This window comes from Bison bison, unplaced genomic scaffold (genome assembly GCF_000754665.1).
Source record: "Bison bison bison isolate TAMUID 2011002044 unplaced genomic scaffold, Bison_UMD1.0 scf7180017864289, whole genome shotgun sequence".
Classification (NCBI taxonomy): Eukaryota; Metazoa; Chordata; class Mammalia; order Artiodactyla; family Bovidae; genus Bison; species Bison bison.
This window is the reverse complement of record NW_011494861.1, coordinates 149,020-169,314: the sequence shown is the minus strand read 5'-3', so window position 1 is coordinate 169,314 and position 20,295 is coordinate 149,020. Positions and strand designations below refer to the sequence as shown.

The 20,295-nt window shown below is 32.9% G+C and overlaps 1 protein-coding gene across 4 annotated transcripts in view; it reads right to left on the bottom strand.

The window, feature by feature from the left end:
* Positions 1-20,295, bottom strand: part of SUCO (SUN domain containing ossification factor) — a 90,335-nt gene that overhangs the window by 36,208 nt on the left and 33,832 nt on the right. For 2 of the 4 annotated variants that reach the window (XM_010849832.1, XM_010849835.1), the window contains exons 7-15: positions 16,538-16,661; positions 15,710-15,846; positions 14,609-14,676; positions 7,866-7,973; positions 5,447-5,552; positions 2,905-2,925; positions 2,649-2,704; positions 1,837-1,928; positions 997-1,062 (exon numbers count right to left, since the gene is read on the bottom strand). In XM_010849832.1, coding sequence (XP_010848134.1) covers positions 997-1,062; positions 1,837-1,928; positions 2,649-2,704; positions 2,905-2,925; positions 5,447-5,552; positions 7,866-7,973; positions 14,609-14,676; positions 15,710-15,846; positions 16,538-16,661 — 778 coding nt within the window. The remainder of the gene's footprint in view (positions 1-996; positions 1,063-1,836; positions 1,929-2,648; positions 2,705-2,904; positions 2,926-5,446; positions 5,553-7,865; positions 7,974-14,608; positions 14,677-15,709; positions 15,847-16,537; positions 16,662-20,295) is intronic. The other 2 variants (XM_010849833.1, XM_010849834.1) reach the window with 2 other exon arrangements.

Here is a 20,295-nt window from a genome sequence, read left to right as displayed (position 1 = left end):
GGACAAGAAAGGAAGAAAGGGAAAAAGATAAAAGATGAGAAGAAAGACAAGTGACTCTTAATTTCATATAGTGTAGTCACCAAATATCTACCTAAGTATAGGTACTACTGGTTGAGTACCTTAAAAAGTTATGAAGACAATATAGACAGTGAGACTGGGATTCAAACAACTCAAGAGTAAAATAAAAACGCACAAATCGTCTTCTATGTTACTAAGATTTACTTTCATTAAATTCAATTATTAACCTCCAAATAAAAAGTCCTTATTTTGGGGGACTAACCAAAAATAACAAATGTAAAATACACCTACCTGCATTCTAACAGTAAAAATAAACTGTCAGTCGGTAAACGTCTTTCCAGGAGTCTACTTGGCTAGCCTATCTATAAGTTCAGATAATAGGCTGGCAAGACAAGAAGCTAAACAACTAGTATCTTAGTCCTTTTTTTTTTTTCAGTTTACAAAGAGTGTATTATTATCACTATTATTGTTACTGCTTGGGAATCACCATTATCATGAATAAGAACAGCCTTTATGCTTTATAATTAATCAGGAAACTAACCATATCCATACATTAACAAATCCTCATTTGGTAGGATTTCACTGATGAGTACCACTTCCAAAATAAACTCCTTTCCTACCAAGTATGATTACCTAGATGCTCTTATTTATATGGTCTAGGACCTCTTTAACAATTCTTTCCCCAAGTAAATTCATATCCCATTCTTCACTCTAAGGAACTTGCCTAAAAATATAACTACTTCTTTTTGTAAAAGAACCGACCTATGCTTGCATTTTGCCTCTCTTCTTTGTTTACATATATTCTACTTTATTCCTATGAAAATACTTTAAAAAAGTATTCTTTGATTTCAACTCAAAGTTCAACACTAAGACAGAAGGAGCCCCCTAAACTTCAAAACAAAATGTTCACATATGCCGGGAAACAGAAGTTGAGATATACTTTAATAATAGTGACTAGAAAAACCCCCAAATACTCACTTGTAGCAGAACCAAGAAGGTTTTTTGAGGATTTATCCTCCCCAGTATTATAATCCAGTGGGTAATCTGTTCAGAGAAAATGAAGGTTAATTATGCTGAGAATTATCTCAGATGATATGTTTAAAAGCACAAATTATGTCAAGTCAGTTGACAAAACAATTTTACAGTTTTCATTATACATCCAAAGCACATTCACAAAAAAGGAAATTCATAAACCATTTATCAAACAGATAAAAACCAAAGAATATATTTCTACTGCTTGCAAAAATTTTAATCACATTTATAAGACTTTTATTCAAGCTTTCAGTGTAGTTTACCAACCCCTAGTAAATGACTTCACTTATGGGAAAACTAGGGAATGCAAAAATTAGATTTTTCAGACTACAGTTTAAGACATCTTAAAACAAGAACTTAATAAAATAGAAATGGAAGGTGTCATAAAACATTCTCTGACCTCTGCAGGCTCATGGGAATTTCTCAAAAACTCATGCCTCAATATGCTTGCTTGCTTGCTCTTAGGCTAAAGGCAAATCAAAGAAACTCATGCTCAATTCTACTATGTCAGTTGCCTTTGAGTAATAGGCTTTGGGGCCTGGCATAGGGATATAACCATAATTTATTAGCACTGGGGTAATGGAAGGGAGTTTCAAGTCAAATAACTGATCAACAAGCAGAAAATTATTTTAGAAAATAGGTTTAGGAGAAAATTAGTTACTAGGGTTAAAAACAAGGAATAAACTAAAGACTAATCATCATGGCAGTCTTTTTAAGTGACCTACATTTACCCATTTAAAAAACAAAAACATATACATAAATAGTTACTTTTTAAAAATCACTCACCATAGTCCTCATCAAATAGTTCTTGACGTTCTGACTGATACTGGGAATCAGCAATCTCTTCATATTCTTCCACCATGCTAGTGCCAAAAACCCTGTTAACAACAATTTCATTGAAGTTTTTCATTAATGTCTTATTAAGACTCATCTCTTCATAATAAATGACAAACTATAATAATTTTGGTTGTTTTGAGCATCGTTAACTTTGAACTCAAAAACAATGACTTTCTCAATCCACTGTTTTCATTACAATGTTAATCTATTTAAGGCATTTAAAAATATAATGACTAATAGGCCAATGACTTACTGGCCTAAAATGTTTCCATTTATTATCATCATATCAAGCAAGCTAAACTGAACATATAAAATGAAGGTTCTTTTTTCCTAACAAAGGAAAAAAAAATTTTTAAGGAGGATTCACAAATCGTGGTTTATTCAGATTGTGAAACTTACATAGCAGTTTAAAGAAATCAGAAATACACTATTACGGTCATTATCAAATCATACTGATAGATACAAAATGAAACTGCAAAATACATACAGTTCAGCATAAAAAATTTAAAATACTTTTTTCAAGGATATAATTATGAATATAAATTCTCAAAAAAAATTAGAAATGATACATGCCAAATTCCTATCTAAATTTTTACACTTTTCTAAACTGTATGCAAAAGGAAGAAAGGTTTAGCAGTATATTTTTTATGGTGTTATCTCACGTAATAACAAATGATTTCTTCACTTTAAATATACTGGGATTTTTATGTTGCCTTTTTTTCTTTTTAAACCACTCAGTAAGTATTTTTGCTCTGTATTACCTTATAAGGCTTAATGGACAAAAGTGCTCTGATCCAAAATGTGATACCAACTCCACCTAAAGAATAAAAGCACACAAAATGGCAAGCCAGCACAGTGTATGTGAAATTATCTAACAAAATATTGTTTTTTCATTACAGTATTTCTAAAAATAAAGTCCTAATTTTCCCCAAAACTAGTATTTGTCAAGTTTTGCTTTGCCATGCAATAATATGTCATGCCCTATTATTCAATATTGCAAAAGAGAAGGTTGCTAACCTTTATGTACTTGATGAACATCTGAAGCAAGAGAAAGGAAAAGAAAAAGAAATCAGTTCCGAAGTCTGAATAACATGCCATAAGCAACATTCAATATTTGTAAATTATATTGTATAATTAAAGTATAGAAAGCAATATACTGTGATGGATAACATTGTAGTACTCATTTCTTTGCAGAAACCAAAGCAATGATTTGCATTTATTTTTACCATCACAACTAGAAAATATAGTGCAACTGTAATGAAATAAATTAACTTTAACCTAAAATCCACTGCTGCTGTTTTATTTATCCATTAGATCTGAAAGCATTCTAAAAGTAATTAAAGCATATCTAGAAATAACCTGTCTTATATTACACTAAATATTATAAATGTTATCATGTATATACCTACATATTAATACATTGATACCTATATGTGGCTATACGTATCTAATGAACATACATATTGATAAAAAGATTAACATAATAAAAAATAATATTTATTCTTGCACAATACTATATACAAACTATTTGGGGGAAAATTTGGATTTCTGACATGCTGCTATTTTAAGTATAACTTATAGAACCAGAGGATATTTATCAATTCATTTTTAAAATATAAGCTATTAAAAAGCATTTTTTAAAATATGGGTTTTAATTCTTTTGGGATGAGCAAAACTCAGGTAAACTTATATAACATTTATCAATATAAAATAAGAATCAGAAGTAAATGTTTTTTGCTTTTAGGTTTAAATCTACCAAATAGGGCTTTTAAGAAAACCAGTCATCAAAATGCTCTATAGTCTCCCATTATAAAGAAGACAAAGTAGGGAGCTTTATATAGGATTTTTCTGTTATCACTAATAAAATGTTCTGTTATTAACAAAGTAGACTCTATAAAGAATGATTCTTGGAACTATTTCACAACATGTGAGTTGTGTTCATTGCAAAATCAGGTATTGTATCATCTGCCAAAGTATTTTATGTATTTTTTTTGGCATTACAGTATAGAAACTGCTACATAAAAAGGTCATTAAACTGGTTCAGAATTCACTTTAAAAAGAAACTGAAAATGTATCATCATTTTTCTGAACACTGTTGAATCATTAACTGAAAATATCAACTGTACTTTAAAAACAGCATTTTTATAAAAATATTTTTATATGGAGAGTAGGAATACTACAAGTTTACCCATTTACAGAAGCCAATTTAATACATGCTTACAAAAGACACAGAAAGTAAAATCCCAAGAGACGAGTAGGTAGGTATAAGTTTTCACATTTAAAGAAGAAATAATTAGGAAGAAAATTAGAGCTGCTGTCATTCCAAAAGGTCTTACTAACAACACAGTTGTACTTTAAGGTATGGCTATAGTATCATAAAGAAAAAAAAAAGGAAGAAGTAAAAAGGAGTAAGAAATTCCCATATTTTGTCTAAATTCAAGAGTGATAATAATTCTATTTTGGTAGATAATTCACCTCAAGACTGGTGAGAGAGGCAGTAGGAATTTATGGCTTTTATTAGAGTATAGTTGATTTACAATGGTGCATTAGTTTCCACTGTACAGCAAAATTTATCATATATATATACACACATACATATATATATATACACACTCTTTTATACACACTCTTTTAGATTCTTCACCCATACAGGTCATTACAGAGTACTGAGAAGAGTTTCCTGTGCTATATGGTAGGTTCTTATTAGTTACCTACTTTATGTATAGTAGTGTGCATTTGTCAATACCAGTCTCCCAATTTATCTCTCCTCCTACCCTCCACGTTACCCTCTGGTAACCGTAAGTTTGTTTTCTACATCTGTAGTTCTATTTCTGTTTGTAAGTAGTTCGTTTGTACCATTTTTTAGATTCTACATATAAGCAATATGACATGATATTTATCTTTCTCTGTCTTATTTCACTCAGTACAATTTCTAGGTCCATCTGTGTTGCTGCAAATGGCATTATTTTGTTCTCTTTTATGGCTGAATAATATTCCATCATATATATGTACCACAGCTTTTTTATCCATTCTTCTGTCAATGGACATTTAGGTTGCAGCAGGAATTTAAATGGTTAAAACTTTATTTGAAATTGTTACTTAGACATATAATATTTCACCTGAATATACAAAAGACAAAAAGCTATAATGAAAAATAACTGGGCATTAAAATAGAAATCTCAGAATCAGATTTTGATAAGAAACCAGACCTGCTTTAAAGACAGCAATGAGTAACTGATTCAGGTTTTAAAATATAAAGAAACATAATATTATAAAGATGACATTTTATATCAAGACTTCAAAAATATTAAGAGTTATAATTTGGAATTTCATCAAAGCCAAGATATCAAAAAACCAGCCTAGGTTTCCAGTTACATAAAAGGGAATGTATTAGTATTTGTCCCATAAAATAATATATTCAAGAAAGAATTATTTTATTAAAAGGAATACAGCAATACATTTCCTCTTAATTTTTCTTATTTCTAAATAGGTGAGGTATCAAGTATGAATAATAGGTATGTTTCATTATAGAACACAGTTCTGTAAAGATAAACATTACCTTCACATATTTTGCATACATCTGTTCATCTAAAGGGAAACTCTGGACATTCCTCTCATCTCTACCATGGAAAGTACCCAGCTTAATCCATTTATTTGTAGGGTATCTAGAAAATAAAAAAAAATATTAACATTCCTTTTTAGAAAATCATAAATCACACATTGAGAGGTCCTATCATTTTCAAATGAGATCTTGTACTTTTTTTCCCCCTCTCCAGGTAACACATTCACTTAACATAGTTTAAATATGAGTTAAGCATCAAGTTGAATAAATACATTTTCTTTTCCAACTAAACTCTGACAGGTTTCTCCTTTTGAAGAAAGACTATCTTGAAAAATCACACTATCAAATAGAAGACAAGAAGAAGACAAAAAGAACCAGGAGTGCCTCTTGGAGTTTTAGAGGGCTTCCAAGTAAACTGGAGGCTTTAAAACAGAAAGTAGCCAAGAGAGTGTTTTGGAAGGATGAGGTACTACTCTTTATGTACCAGTGTGTGTGTGCTCAGATTGGTGCTTTTGAACTGTGGTGCTGGAGAAGACTCTTGAGAGTCCCTTGGACTGCAAGGAGATCCAACCAGTCCATCCTAAAGGAGAACATTGGTCCTGGGTGTTCATTGGAAGGACTGATGTTAAAGCTGAAACTCCAATACTTTGGCCACCTGATGTGAAGAGCGGACTCATCTGAAAAGACCCTGATGCTGGGAAAGATTGAGGGCAGTAGGAGAAGGGGGCGACAGAGGATGAGATGGTTGGATGGCATCACTGACTCAATGGACATGGGTTTGGATGGACTCCAGGAGTTGGTGATGGACAGGGAAGCTTGCGTGCTGCGGTTCATGGGGTCGCAAAGAGTTGGACATGACTGAGCGACTGAACTGAACTGAAGTGTGCGATGATATAAAGCATAAGTACTGGTTGAAAGGGAAACAGAAAAAGTCATTTACTATCATATTTGAATTTCACAGCACTTACACAGCTTTTCCGATTTTAAAGGAAATCTAATGTAAAAGCCCCAAACTACTGTTTTTCTTTACTACAGCATTTAGAGAATCCCTCAAAGTAATGAGTATTCTCTTATCACACTAAAAAAATACACTTTACTTGTCATAACTGAACACATTCATTTGACAGGTAAGAAAATTACGGCTTAGGGAAAAAGGAAATGATCTGAGCAAAGTTAGTTAAAGAAAAATGAGTAAGAGATCTTCAGAAATCATTTTGAAAACTGTATATAGGCAATGCTACATGTAGGGTAGGGGAAGAAACACCACAGAAAATTCTTAATAGTCAATAATAAAAGAAGGATTAAATAAATAACAGCATCCTACATGGTAACATCGCGGGCACTCAAAAAGCATTTATGGAATGAACAAATACCTCCATCTGGAGGAAAATATAAAGTATTTATTAAAAACGATGTGTTTAAAAAAAAAAAAAGGATATTCTCAAGATGTAAGCATCAAAACTGATTTTTGATAGAACTATGCAAGGAGATCCAACCAGTCCATTCTGAAGGAGATCAGCCCTGAGATTTCTTTGGAAGGAATGATGCTAAAGCTGAAACTCCAGTACTTTGGCCACCTCATGCAAAGAGTTGACTCACTGGAAAAGCCTCTGATGCTGGGAGGGATTGGGGGCAAGAGGACAAGGGGACAACAGAGGATGAGATGGCTGGATGGCATCACTGACTCGATAGCGACTGAACTGAACTGAGTTCACTGAGACTCACTCTCAGTGAACTCCGGGAGTTGGTGATGGACAGGGAGGCCTGGCGTGCTGCGATTTATGGGGTCGCAAAGAGTTGGACACGACTGAGCGACTGATCTGATCTGATAAACATATAAATGTGTATAAAAGACTGGAAGGGAACGTATTAAAATGTTAATACAGTATCTTTCGTTGATAGAACTGGGATTCTCTACCAAATTCCTTAGACTGTATGTTTCCCTTATAATCACACATATATACCAAAGTTTTTAAAATAAACCTTAACAGAATCATATGCTATAAAATGATGTAAAATGAAATATTCATATATGTTTTTAATAACTTTTTAAAGAAATGTTTGGAAGCAATACAGCATAATAATTAAAAGTAAGGACTTCAAAATCATAGAGATCTATGTTTGGATCTTGGTTGTCCAACTCACAAATCACGTGACCTAGATAGGCTATTTAATCTCTCTCTGTTTCATCTCATAAGGGAATAACATCAGAGGGTTGTTATAAGCACTATATAAGTTAATGAAAGTAAACTAACAAATGACTACCCTACAACAGTATTATTACTGTTCTTCCAAATGGATACAAGTTGATTGAAACAAAAAACAAAATAATTAAAGTTTTAAAACATGACCCATTTTAAAAGTTTTATTCTGAAAATCCAATATTAACTCCATAGAAACCAGCTTTAGAATTTACCTGTCACTGATAGAAACCAGAAAGTCTTTAGGAGTAGAAGAAAATAATTCATAATTTGCAATATCAAACTGTTTTACTTGAATTGGTTCACAGAGTTCAATAACAAACCTTTAAAAAGAGCACAAGACAATTATTTAGATAAACCAACTAGAATAACAATTCATATTAAACACGACATTAACAGCTTACATAAACTAGGCCTCCATTAAGTTATTCATTAAAAAAATGTAAGGAAGGAAGAGGATTTGAGAAAGAACACCCCTAAGTATTCCCTAAGCACAGCATTAGTGGGGAAAAAAATACTGATTTTGTCCTACAGTATTTTTTTAATAAAGATTCTTTTCTAATGACAAAGCTCATTCTTAGAGAAGGAATGATTTGACGAAGAACTAGTAAGAGTGTCACCTGACTAGTCTAGAGGGCAGTTTGGCCATATTATCTCAAAAGGTACCACAGCTGTTGATTCAGCAATATACTCTTAGAAATTTAATCTATGGACACACAGCTCCAAATGATCACCCTTGTATATGCATCTTAATAAACATATCAAAGCACAGTTTATAAAAGTGAGGGCTGGGGGGAGGGAAGTCAACCTAAATGTTTAATACAGAGGATTGATTGACAAATTATGGCCCCATTCAGACAATGAAATAACAAACAGCTATTAAAAATGATACTTGAAACTATATATTGCATTTATATAAAAATATAGAAAATACAGACCAATGTATAGTGATAGAAAACAGATCTGTAATTGCTATGGGGGTAAGGGGTGGGAGAGAAAAATTATAAAGGAGCATGAAGAAAATTTTGGGGGAGACAGATTATGTTTATTATCTTCACTGTGGTGATGGCTTCATAGATGAATACATATCAAAACTTATCAAATTGTACACTTTAACATTTTACAATTTATTTTACATGTAGTTTTTTATATGTCAAGTACGCTTCAATAAAACTGTTTTTAAAAATAATACCACACTAGTGAATAAAACAAAAAAAAAGCAGACTCACAGGTACAGAGAACAAACTAGCGGTTACCAGTGGGGAGACGGAACAGGGGATGGCAAATAGGGGTAGGGAAAGAAAAGTAAGGATTATTATGGAACTATATGAAATCACGTGTGTGAAATTTTTGAAAAAAAAAAAATTATATTTGAGATACGTATCATGGACCTGGAAAAGATGCCACAAAATATTGCTATTTAGGAAAACATTAACAGTATGGTTCTGCTTGACATTTGGGGAAAGAAATACTCATGACATCTAGGACTCTAATCAATACTTTAATAAACTAATTATTATATCAAATGAGATTATATACACTGACAAGTAAATGTTAAATTAAAAGCATTACAATTAACATATTGTGTTAATGTTGGGGAGCAACAGAACTGAATTCCAGAAGATGGTAAGTAAGAACAGCCATGATTCAGAGAACAGCTCCTGATAAAAAGTAAACTAAACGGTTGCTGAATGTTTAGTCTGTGTCAGGTACCATTTTAGATGATTTATGTCCATGCTCTGATTTAATTCTTACAACCAAAATGCATAGGAGATTATCTCTATTTTACAGAATCATTCAATTGGTTACTTCACATTTTTCCTTTCTGCCTTTTTAAAATAAAACTTGTTCCCCTCTCCAAAGATGTAGCCAAGCATATAGTCACTAATCAAAGACTGTTTTTCCCAGTCTTGGCAAGGTTACTTAATTATGGTGATGGGATATGGGCAGAAGTCTCCAGTGCAACTTTCAGGTCAAGCCTTCAAAAGGAAGCTGCTACCTCTACTTCTGCTTTCTCCCACCTTACAGGTCACAATGAGGATGTGATAGGAAGAAATCATCACAGCAATGCAGGCAGGGACAACATCTCGGGAGTGGTATGTGTCCTTTAATTGTTTTCTATTATACCCCTGCCCCACATATCAACTTGAGGTTTCTGTGTCAGAGAAAATTAACTATCTTTTTCAAACCACAGTTCATTCGTCTCTGTTAAAAAGGCAGAATCAAGAGCCCTAACTAAGAATTATTTAGCAAGTAAGTAACAAAGTTAAAAGTTAAAAGAGACATCTATCTGGCTCCAAAGCCTAAACACTGTACTACCACCCCAGGGAGAGGAAATTAAAGAAAATCAGACTCAGATTTTGCTTTTTATTTACAAATCTAATAGAGCACTAATAAGAAAAAGCAAATTCTCCTCTACCTCTTTTGCATACAACGTTCTCAATTTCTAAGAAGATATGAGCTATATTATTGATACTATTAAAATAAATTTTTGGACAAATGTATTACCAGGTGTACAGTCAATCCACCAAGAAGATTTAACATTTCTAAAACTTATATTAAAGTGTAACTGAGCAACTTCACTTTCACTTTTCACTTTCATGCACTGGAGAAGGAAATGGCAACCCACTCCAGTGTTCTTGCCTGGAGAATCCCAGGGACGGGGGAGCCTGGTGGGCTGCCGTCTATGGGGTCTCACAGAGTCGGACACGACTGAAGCGACTTACCAGCAGCAGTAAACATTCATAATATATATATAAAATTAGTAGTACATATGTTATTGTGCCTCATAAAGGTTGATTTTAAAATGCTTTTTTATCTAAGCCTCATCTTTTATATTTTCTTAGAAGTAGATAACACATGTAAATTAGTTAAACTATAAAAGCTGACACATCTAATTTCAACATACTTCTCTTAATTAATAGTAGGTCAGAAATCTTAAAAGATCAGTGAAGTAGCAAACGTAAATATAAGAGTACTTTGATAAAATACCACGTGTCAAAATTTAGATGATATGAACATATTACACAAATCTGCAAATGCAATGCAATCCTTACCAAAATACCAATGACATTTTTACAAAACTAGAATGCATAACTCTAAAATTTAGGTGGAAACACAAAATACCCCAAATAGCCAAAATAATCTTGAGAAAGAACAGAGCTAACCTTAGACTTATCTGCAAAGGTACAAAGAAAAGATTTTTTAACTATAAGAGAATACCATGAACAACTTCATTACAAAAACCTTCAAAATGGATTAAAGCCAAATTTCTAGAAAAATGTAATTAACCAAACTAATTTACTAAAACTAAGTTGAGAAGAAATAGAAAACCTATTTTCTATTTTCTAGAAAACTCACGTATGGGCTTCCCAGGTGGCGCTAGTGGTAAAGAACCCACCTACCAATGAAGGAGACTTAAGAGACAAGGGTTTGATCCCTGGGTCAGGAAGATCCCCTGGAGGAGGATATGACAACCCACTCCAGTATTCTTGTCTGGAGAATCCCATGGACAGAGGAGCCTGGTGGGCTATACAGTCCATGAAGTTGCAAAGAGTCAGAGAAGACTAAAGCAACTTAGCACACATACAGTCTCATAATTACTGCTTTTAAATATGGTTTTTAAACCTTGCCACCTATTCACACAAGTATGAAACAATGCATGCACAAGCTTATTTATAATAACTATCTGTTATGGCAAAAGATTACTATAAACAACCCAAATACTATCAACATAAGAGTAGTTAAATCTTGGTACAAGTATATAATGGAATTTCATGAAGTTATCAAAAAAAAAAAAAAAGAAAGAAAAAGTTTTATGTATGAATGAAATAGAATCATCACCAGAAAATTTTAAGTTAAAACTTAATTCAAGGTGATAAATATTATGTATAATATGCTGCTGTGAAAACTGAGAGATAAATAAAATCTCTATGTTTTTGCATAAAGAAAATAAAAAGGTATCTAAAAATTCAACAGTGAATAGGAAGATAGATGATAGACTGGAAGTGTATTTCTCATTGTAGCTCCTCTACCTCTTTTAAACACCTTTTGGAGTTTGAGCCACATGAATGTCCTATCTTTGAAATCACATATTTAATTTAAAATTAACATCTTCCCTGAAACATGGAAGGCTTTACAGTTGAGATTCAAATTTAGAATATCTTGAGAAAAAAGAAGCTTGAGATATCATACTCCCTAACTGCAGATTATACAACAACCCTACAGTAATCACAACAGCATGGTAGATACAGAAACAAGACACACAGATCAGCAGCTCAGGACAGAGAGCCCAGAAATGACCCCACGAACATAGGGTCGATCCACCCATGACGAAGAAGACAAGAAGAAAGTAAAACAAACTCGTGGCTAACAGGAGGCAGAGGGAACAGGAGGGACGAGATAGGGGTACAGAATTAAGAGACATAAAATACTATACACAGATTAAGATATATTGTACAACACAGGGAAATATACTCATTATTTTGTAATAACTTTAAATGGAATATAATCAAGAAAAATACTGAAGCACTATTTTGTACACCTGAAATTAATACAATTTTGGAAATCAACTATGTGCTTTAAGTCGCTTCAGTCTTGTCTGACTCTTTGTGACCCTATGGGCTGTAGCCTGTCAGGCTCCTCTGTCCATGGGATTCTCTAGGCAAGAACACTGGAGTGGGTTGCCATGCCCTTCTCCAGGGGATCTTCCCAACCCAGGGATTGCACCCACATCTCTACATCTCCTGCACTCACAGATGGGTTTTTTACCACTAGCATCACCTACACTTCAGTAAAAACAAAAACAAAAAACATATCTTATAAGTATTAGGTTAGATGCACTGCCTTCAAAATAAGGAATAAGATGAAACTGCCTACTATCACTACGCACAATTTTCTCAATGATCTAGCCAGCGTGTGATGACAAAAAGAAAGTAAAATATAATAAAAAGGATTAGAAAATTTTAAAAAGGAGAAAAATATGTAGGGAAGCTATAATTTTCTATGCAGAAATCCTCAAAGATTCTACATATAAACTAATAAAATAAGAGACTATAAAAAAGTAGCTGGATCTAATACTCATACATTAAAAAAAACTGGATGTCTAAACACAACATTTTATTAATTTTTACTGGAGTATAGTTGCTTTACAACGTTGTGTTAGTTTCCTGCTGATACCCACAAATGAATTTAACAAAAGATACACAATACTTTCATGAAAAGTTTAAAAAAAAAATAACTGAAAGACATTAAAAACAACTTAAAGATATGCCCTATATAGGATAAGGTAAACTCAAAATTTAAAAGTCAGCAAAAGATGCAATACAATCCCAAACAAAATCCAATGGGACACTTGGGGAACTCGATAGAATAAGTTTAAGATTTAACAGAAAAAAAAAAAAGAAAGCAAGCAGCGGCAGAACAATCCAGTCAGTCCTGAAGAATATGGTACAAAAACCTGCCCTACCAGGTATTAAGGTGTATGAAGCTAAAGAGTGTGGTGTTTCTGCAGGTAATGATAAACTGACCGAAGGAACAGGACAAAGAGTATAGAAACAAATTCCCATATATAAGAGAATTTTATGATAAATGTATTATTGTAAATCGGAGAAGTGTGAATAAACAATTATCTAAAAGAGGAAAACGGGCTTCCCAGGAGGCTCAGTGGTAAAGAATCCACCTGCCAAGCAGGAGATGCAGGTTCAATCTCTGGGTTGGGAAGATCCCCTGGAGAAGGAACTGGCAACCCACTCCAGTATTCTTGCCTTGGAAATCCCACAGACAGAGGAGCCTGGCATGCTACAGTCCATGGGGTTGCAAAGAGTCAGACGTGACTTAGTGACTATACCACATCATTAATCAATCAGTAAAATAGTGGTGATTTACCTCAATTCTTTTTTAAAATAGCTGTTTTTGATCAATGAAACCAAGTAATCTAATAAAACTTTTGGCATATTAAACATTATTTTCCCTATATATCCCCCATAAGTTTCTTTGTCTATATTCTTAGTTAATGGAAGAATTAGATTGAAGCAATGAAGCCAAAATCCATGGAGATTTACCAGATGCCTCTGACTTCTTCACATCCGATTTCTAAGCAAAAGCTGTCAATTTTAACTGCTATAAACATTTTTCAGATTTTCCTCTCTCTTCTTTATCCAAATTGCCATGCCTTAATTAAAGCCCTTATTTTCCACATAAGCTATGACAGCAGGTTTCTAACTGGTTTCACTGCTTCCAACTGCATTATGCTGTAGGCCATCTTTTGAGGAAAACCCCTTCCAAAATGCCAGTGAGGTCATGTCATTTCCTTACTTAAACTTAAAACTACCTTACTTACTACCTTACTTAACATTACTCCCTATGGTCTTTAAGATAAACATCAGAAACTTTTAAGCTGTGTATACATAGCATGAATGGCCTAATTACTGCTAAACTGAGTCTCCTGGCTCATCTTTCATGATTACTCTAGTTGTACCTCTATTCTTGAAATCACTATAACAGCTTCTTCAGTTTGCTCCTACTTACAGCTGCCCAGAAGACATTCGCTCCTATTAGCTGGTCTCTTCTTACAATTCCTGAATACCTCTGTCTCCCTTATCTGTGACTTACTTATGAATTCAAGGAATTAATTCTTCAAGATTTAGCTCATAAATCACCTCTTCTAGCAAGCTCATTCTCTTCTGCAGTTATATATCATCTCTGTTTCTACAGTATCTTTTCAGCCATACTTTTCATACTACTTGATAATTGTTGAACTAGATCTGTCAATTTTGTGTGACATCCTTAAAAAGAAAGACATTTTAGGTCCTTAGACCCCAGAACCTAAGGAAAGTATAGTACCAACACCAATCATAAATGCTTATTAAGTGAATATATGAACAAATCAATCTAACCCTAACATAAAAGGTTTATATATATATATGAAGCATACTTTATTAAATTTTATATTACTTACCAAATTTTAGTGCTGCAAGGATTCAACATATAAAGATCCATATTTTCTATAAGAATAGCAGATGTGCTCTATTTTAAGGGAATAAATTAAAGAAAAACATTTACTTCAACTCTCAAGTTTTCTAGGTTTTCTATATTTTTAGATATTAAAATATGCCTAAGAGACTGAAACACCTGGGAAGAAAGCATAACAGCGGCTAAAATTTACAAGTTTTGTCTATACTATGCTAAGTAAGGCTTGTAATAAAACAACTAAAATTAAACATCTGTTGCTATAGAAGCAAAATGATTTTTCCTATTAGCTATTTCCTTTTAAAACACAGGTTTTAAAAGTTTAAAAACCAAGTATATGCCCTTCAGTAGGTGAATGGATAAACTATGGTACATCCAGACAATGGAGTATTATTCAAGACTAAAAAGAAAGGCGCTATCAAGTCATGGAAAGACACAGATGAAACTTAAATGCATATTACTAAGTGAAAGAAGTCAGTCTGAAAAAGCTACATATGGTATGATTTCAACTATATGATATTCTGGAAAAGATAAAACTAGGGAGACAGTGAAAAGATCAGTGGCTGTCAAAAGCTGGAGGACGGAAGAAGTGAATAGGTAGAGCACAGAGGAGTTTTAGGACAGTAAAAATACTCTATATGATACTATAATGACAGATACATGTCATTATACATTTATCCAAACCCACAGAATATATAAGAGTGAGCTCTAACGTAGACTATGGATTTCAGGGGGTAACAATCTGTCAATATAAATTCATCAACTATAACAAATGTACCACTCTGGTGGGAGATGTTGGTAATGGAGGAGACTAACATATGTGGGGACAGAGGGCATATGGCAGATCTCTGGACATTCCTCTCAATTTTGCTGGGAACCTATAACTGCTCTTAAAAAAAAATGGTGCAATGCATCAACCAATACACCAAGAAATCACGTAAGAAATTATGTCTTTAAAAGCATAATCTTGCACTTATTAGTGGATTAGGAAAATAGCTCATGTTAAAATATAGTTTCCAGGAAACCACTGCTTATATTTAATAAAATCTCTAGCTTCCTATATGTATAGAAGAATTTTGTACTTAAGTACCTTGGCTTCTGGGTTAGCTGCCAAAATTTTGGCACCACATTCTACTGAAGCATAATTATTTCGATTTTTCTGGACCTTTTTTGTGGCATGTAGACCTCCATTAGAAGATGGATGCATTGACTGACCTGCAGACAAACCTTATTATGAACATATATATATGATGATTATGATTGAAAATACCCACAACAAACAATCTCAAGAACAACAGGCTGCCATCTAGAGTCCAGGTTTTAATACTAAAGAGAATGTTTTTAAAACCCATATGAAATAGCTTTATATCCTTAGTAAACAAATTAACTACAAAAATCCACATTACTTGACTTATGCTTAGTGTAATTCATAAAATGAAGTTTACTATGAGAATCAAAACTTTTGCATATACATTTTACTGTATTAAGGATAGAAGTTTAAAAAAAAAAAAAAAAAGAAGTTTATCCATCACTAACCCCAACAAAATTTTTAACTCTGAGACTTTTACAATGACAAAGAGAAAGTGTAATACTTTAGTCCAATTCTGTTTACAGTTTAAAGCTTTATGACTGAGAACTTTCCATGTTTCAACTTTCCTCTTACAAACTGAGATGGAAAATCAACTGCTTTGCCCACTTTATCTTATTTTAGCCTTGTTTAATAATTTACAATAATGTATTTTAATTAAGATTAATAAGACACAGACATAGACAAATTCCATGTGGGCAACCAAAAGCATATTGGTAAGTTTCACCTTTAAAAAGTTTTCAGAAGTTTTACTTTATTTTACCAATTAAAAAGAGAAACTGCATATTTAAACCAATCCCTTAAAAAAATTACATTATAGTGCTTCCTTACTTTTTTCTTTTTCTACTTCCATAACTTTCTTCTTCCATTCATCAAATGTTGGTATATCTTCTGGGTCTTTGGAATTTGTGACAGGTGTAGGGTCAATTTCTCCCGGCTTTGTATAATCAGAACTCTGAAAGAAATGTCAAAAATAAATAGATTTCAGGTTTCAAAGAATACAGAGAAAACAGAATAAATTACACTAGTAAATACAAATGTTTCTGTCAAATTAAACTAGAAGTCCAATTTTATAATGAATGATAGTATTTTGGAAAAAACAAAAACATACAAAGGAAAGTTTTGGTTTAACTTAAAAGCTGAGTTTCTCTCTGAAGAATTAAAACCTTCTACCTGAGTATCACAGGATGAATCCCTTCATATGTTAGCAGTATTAGCATGGGTTGTAATAAACTCTATATAATTTCATAAGCCAACAATTACCCATACAAAAACTGTACAGATACTATAATTGCTGTGAATCCACCTTAAAATCTACATTAAAGTAATATATATTAAAGCAAGCTAATTTTAGAGGTAGTACAGAGCAACTAAGCTTGCATACATGCATGCATACTGTTTCTACTAAATCCTTAATAAAAAGTACCATTTATATAACCAATAAAGACCTACATTATAGCACATGGAACACTGTAATAACCTATACTGGGGGAAAAAAATCTGAAGAAAAAGTTGATATACATATATATACAACTGATTCACTTTTCTATACAACAGAAAGTAACACAACATGCTCAGTCACTTCAGTAGTGTCCAACTCTTATACAACACTATCAATCAGCTATTGTTGCTGTTGTTATTTAGTTACTAAGCGGTATCCAACCCTTTGCAACCCCATGGACTGTACCCGCCAGGCCCCTCTGTCTATGGATTTCCCAGGCAAGAATACTGGAATGCGTTGCCAGTTCCTTCTCCAAGGTATCTTCTGGACCCAGGGATTGAACATGCAACTCCTGCTTAGGCAGGTGGTTCTTTACCACTGAGCCACCAAAGATTTCAATAAAAAATTTAAAAATTAAAGTATCATTTATATAAAATTCTAAGGTGGCTGTAAAAACTTAAATGTGAAAAGCAAAGCTTTAAAGAAAGTATAGAAAAGATATCTTCATGATTCAGGCTGTACCAGGATTCAGCAAGATGAAGGAAAGCATTTTTTAAAAGGCTGATAAAATCTGGCTAGATTACAATTTGAAAATTAAATTTATCAAAAGGCCATACACCACACAGTTCAATAAGCCACAGACAGAAATATATGAAACACATTCAGACAACAAAGGATTATTACTAACCATAAATACTGCCTACAAATCAATAATGGGGAAAAGTGGAAGAGGAACAGCCAACTGAGTAAAGAGAAAATACAAAGTGTTCACTCTTAGTAAAATCAGGGAGTGCAAATGAAAACTAAAGATAATAAAGTATACCAAACTGATGGAGGTTAAAATGTGATAGCCTGTTGAGCCACGGACATCTATGGACTGCTAAAGTGAGTGTGACATTTAGCAATATTAAAGATATGCATACTCTATGACCCAATAATTTAATTCCCATGTATAAATATCAATTAAAACATACATATGTGCCTAAGAAAATATGCATAAGGACACTTATTACAGCACTATTCATAATGTCAAAAAATTAGAAATAATCTAAATATCTATGAATTGAAGAACAGGTAAATTGTGGTAGAATCAAATATAACAGTGAAAACAAAGAATAAATAAAACTTAAAAACAATGTTGAGTAAAATGATATTTAAGAATGACATCATTTTATGTTTCAAAATATGCCAAGTAATAATAGTATGTATTGTTTATAGCAATGAATATTTGAAAAAAGCTTTAAAATATACTCTAAAATGTAAACAAAAAACAAATTCAAGATAGTGGTTATATCTGAAGCAGAGAGAAGATATGTAACTGGAGAGGGCATACAATTCAATCTGTCATTTTAACCTTAATTAGAAGAATGTATGCAAGGATGTTCATTCCATTTTAACATTATTTCTGTCTTCCTAAAACAATACATAATGCATTTATTAATAGTGCCTTGAGAAGTATACAAAATCTATTTAGACCATAAATCTTGGAAAAGGAAATGGCAACCCACTCCAGTCTTCTTGCCTCGAGAATTCCATGGACAGAGGAGCCTTGGTGGGCTCCAGTCCATGAGGTTGCAGAGTGGGACACAATGGAGAGACTAAAACTCACTCACTTCAGTAAATGGCACAAATCTCATATTAGGGTACATTTTTGAGTACTAATGCTAATGCGTATATTAGTATAACACACCAACCCGAATTTCTATAATCTTGCTTTAGGAAGACAAACTAGCAAATTGGTTCCTCTACAACCTCCATGTTGGGAGTGTTTTGCAGAACACACAAGCTTATAAAAGTATGTAGCTATTTAAAAACTAATACACAGAAAATAAAACTAAAAGACCAACATTACACTAATTTAAAAATTAAATAATAAAAATTTAGTTTAAGTGAGAAAATAAACAAATATTTATAAAAATTAATCTAGTTGAGATGCTTGAGAGTAAAGCCCAAATACTAAAAGAAATACAATAAAAAGTAAGAATACACACACACTCTTTGAGGGCCAGGCAGAGCACTCTCTCTCACCTCTTAGCAACAAATATAAAAACTAAACAACACAATAAAATTACTTTGCAAAGCATTATAACAAGCAAAGGAATGGAATTTACAATTAATTACTTTCTAAATTATTTAATACTCCAAAAGAGCTGTCAGAGAATGAACGTTATCACAGAGTGTCCAGTAGTTCTATACACCATCCAGTTGAGAATAGTTCTGCCCAGTTAAGTCTGTGTGAGTGGGAGAGCTTATCCCTGTTATCTCAAGGATCTTCAAGACACTGCTGTGAATGGTCAAGGCGAACAAGCAAATCTTGGGCAAAACTAGCTGCATTGCTTGAATTCTAGATTTGGTACTTAAATAGCTCAAAGAAGACATTTTTGTAATGTTTGTCTAATTTTATTTATGCCTGTGGTACTTGACAACTGAACCGTAACACACACTTGTCTTGGTTTCACTGGAAAATTGTTCCTACAAGATCTTGGACTATGAAATGTTAACTTCCTACATTTATAAGCAGCATTACAGAAACAGCTAGCCCAATGATAGTCAGGTCTCCAGAATGAAATTTAGTTAGTAATGAATGCAGATTCACAGAAAATATGTAAAAGAAAAAGTGGAGGACAGAAAAGTTAAATGAGAAACAAACAAATACAGATGTGGCACTCAGTACTTTGAACTCCGATTCCTCATTTTGTTTTTGTTAAGTTCACTGAGTGGCCTTTCTCTCTTTTATTTAGTTATTTCTTAGATGAAGGGAATACACTTCTCTGCCAACATTCTTTCAGGAAATTCTGTACTGGCCTGTGTACTGGCCTCCACATGAAGTCAAAGTAAAAACTCAAAAAGAGAAAAGAAAATACAACTATTATACAGGGATGAGCCTTGCCTTTAAGAATCATATTTGTTAATATAAGCTGGTCTAGTTGTATTTTGCACACAAATAACAAAGGGTAAAATGTCCCTTTAAAATAATTCTAGTTGAAGAGCCTAAATTTAATCCTGTATTACTGAGTTATAGTTTGAAGATACTTAAAACAATCATAACTTCTATAAAGCTCTCTTTAAAAATTGCTTAAAAAAGGACTTTATGCATCTGGTACCAAACAGTCTATGGCGGCAGAAAACCATTTATAATTAAATACAA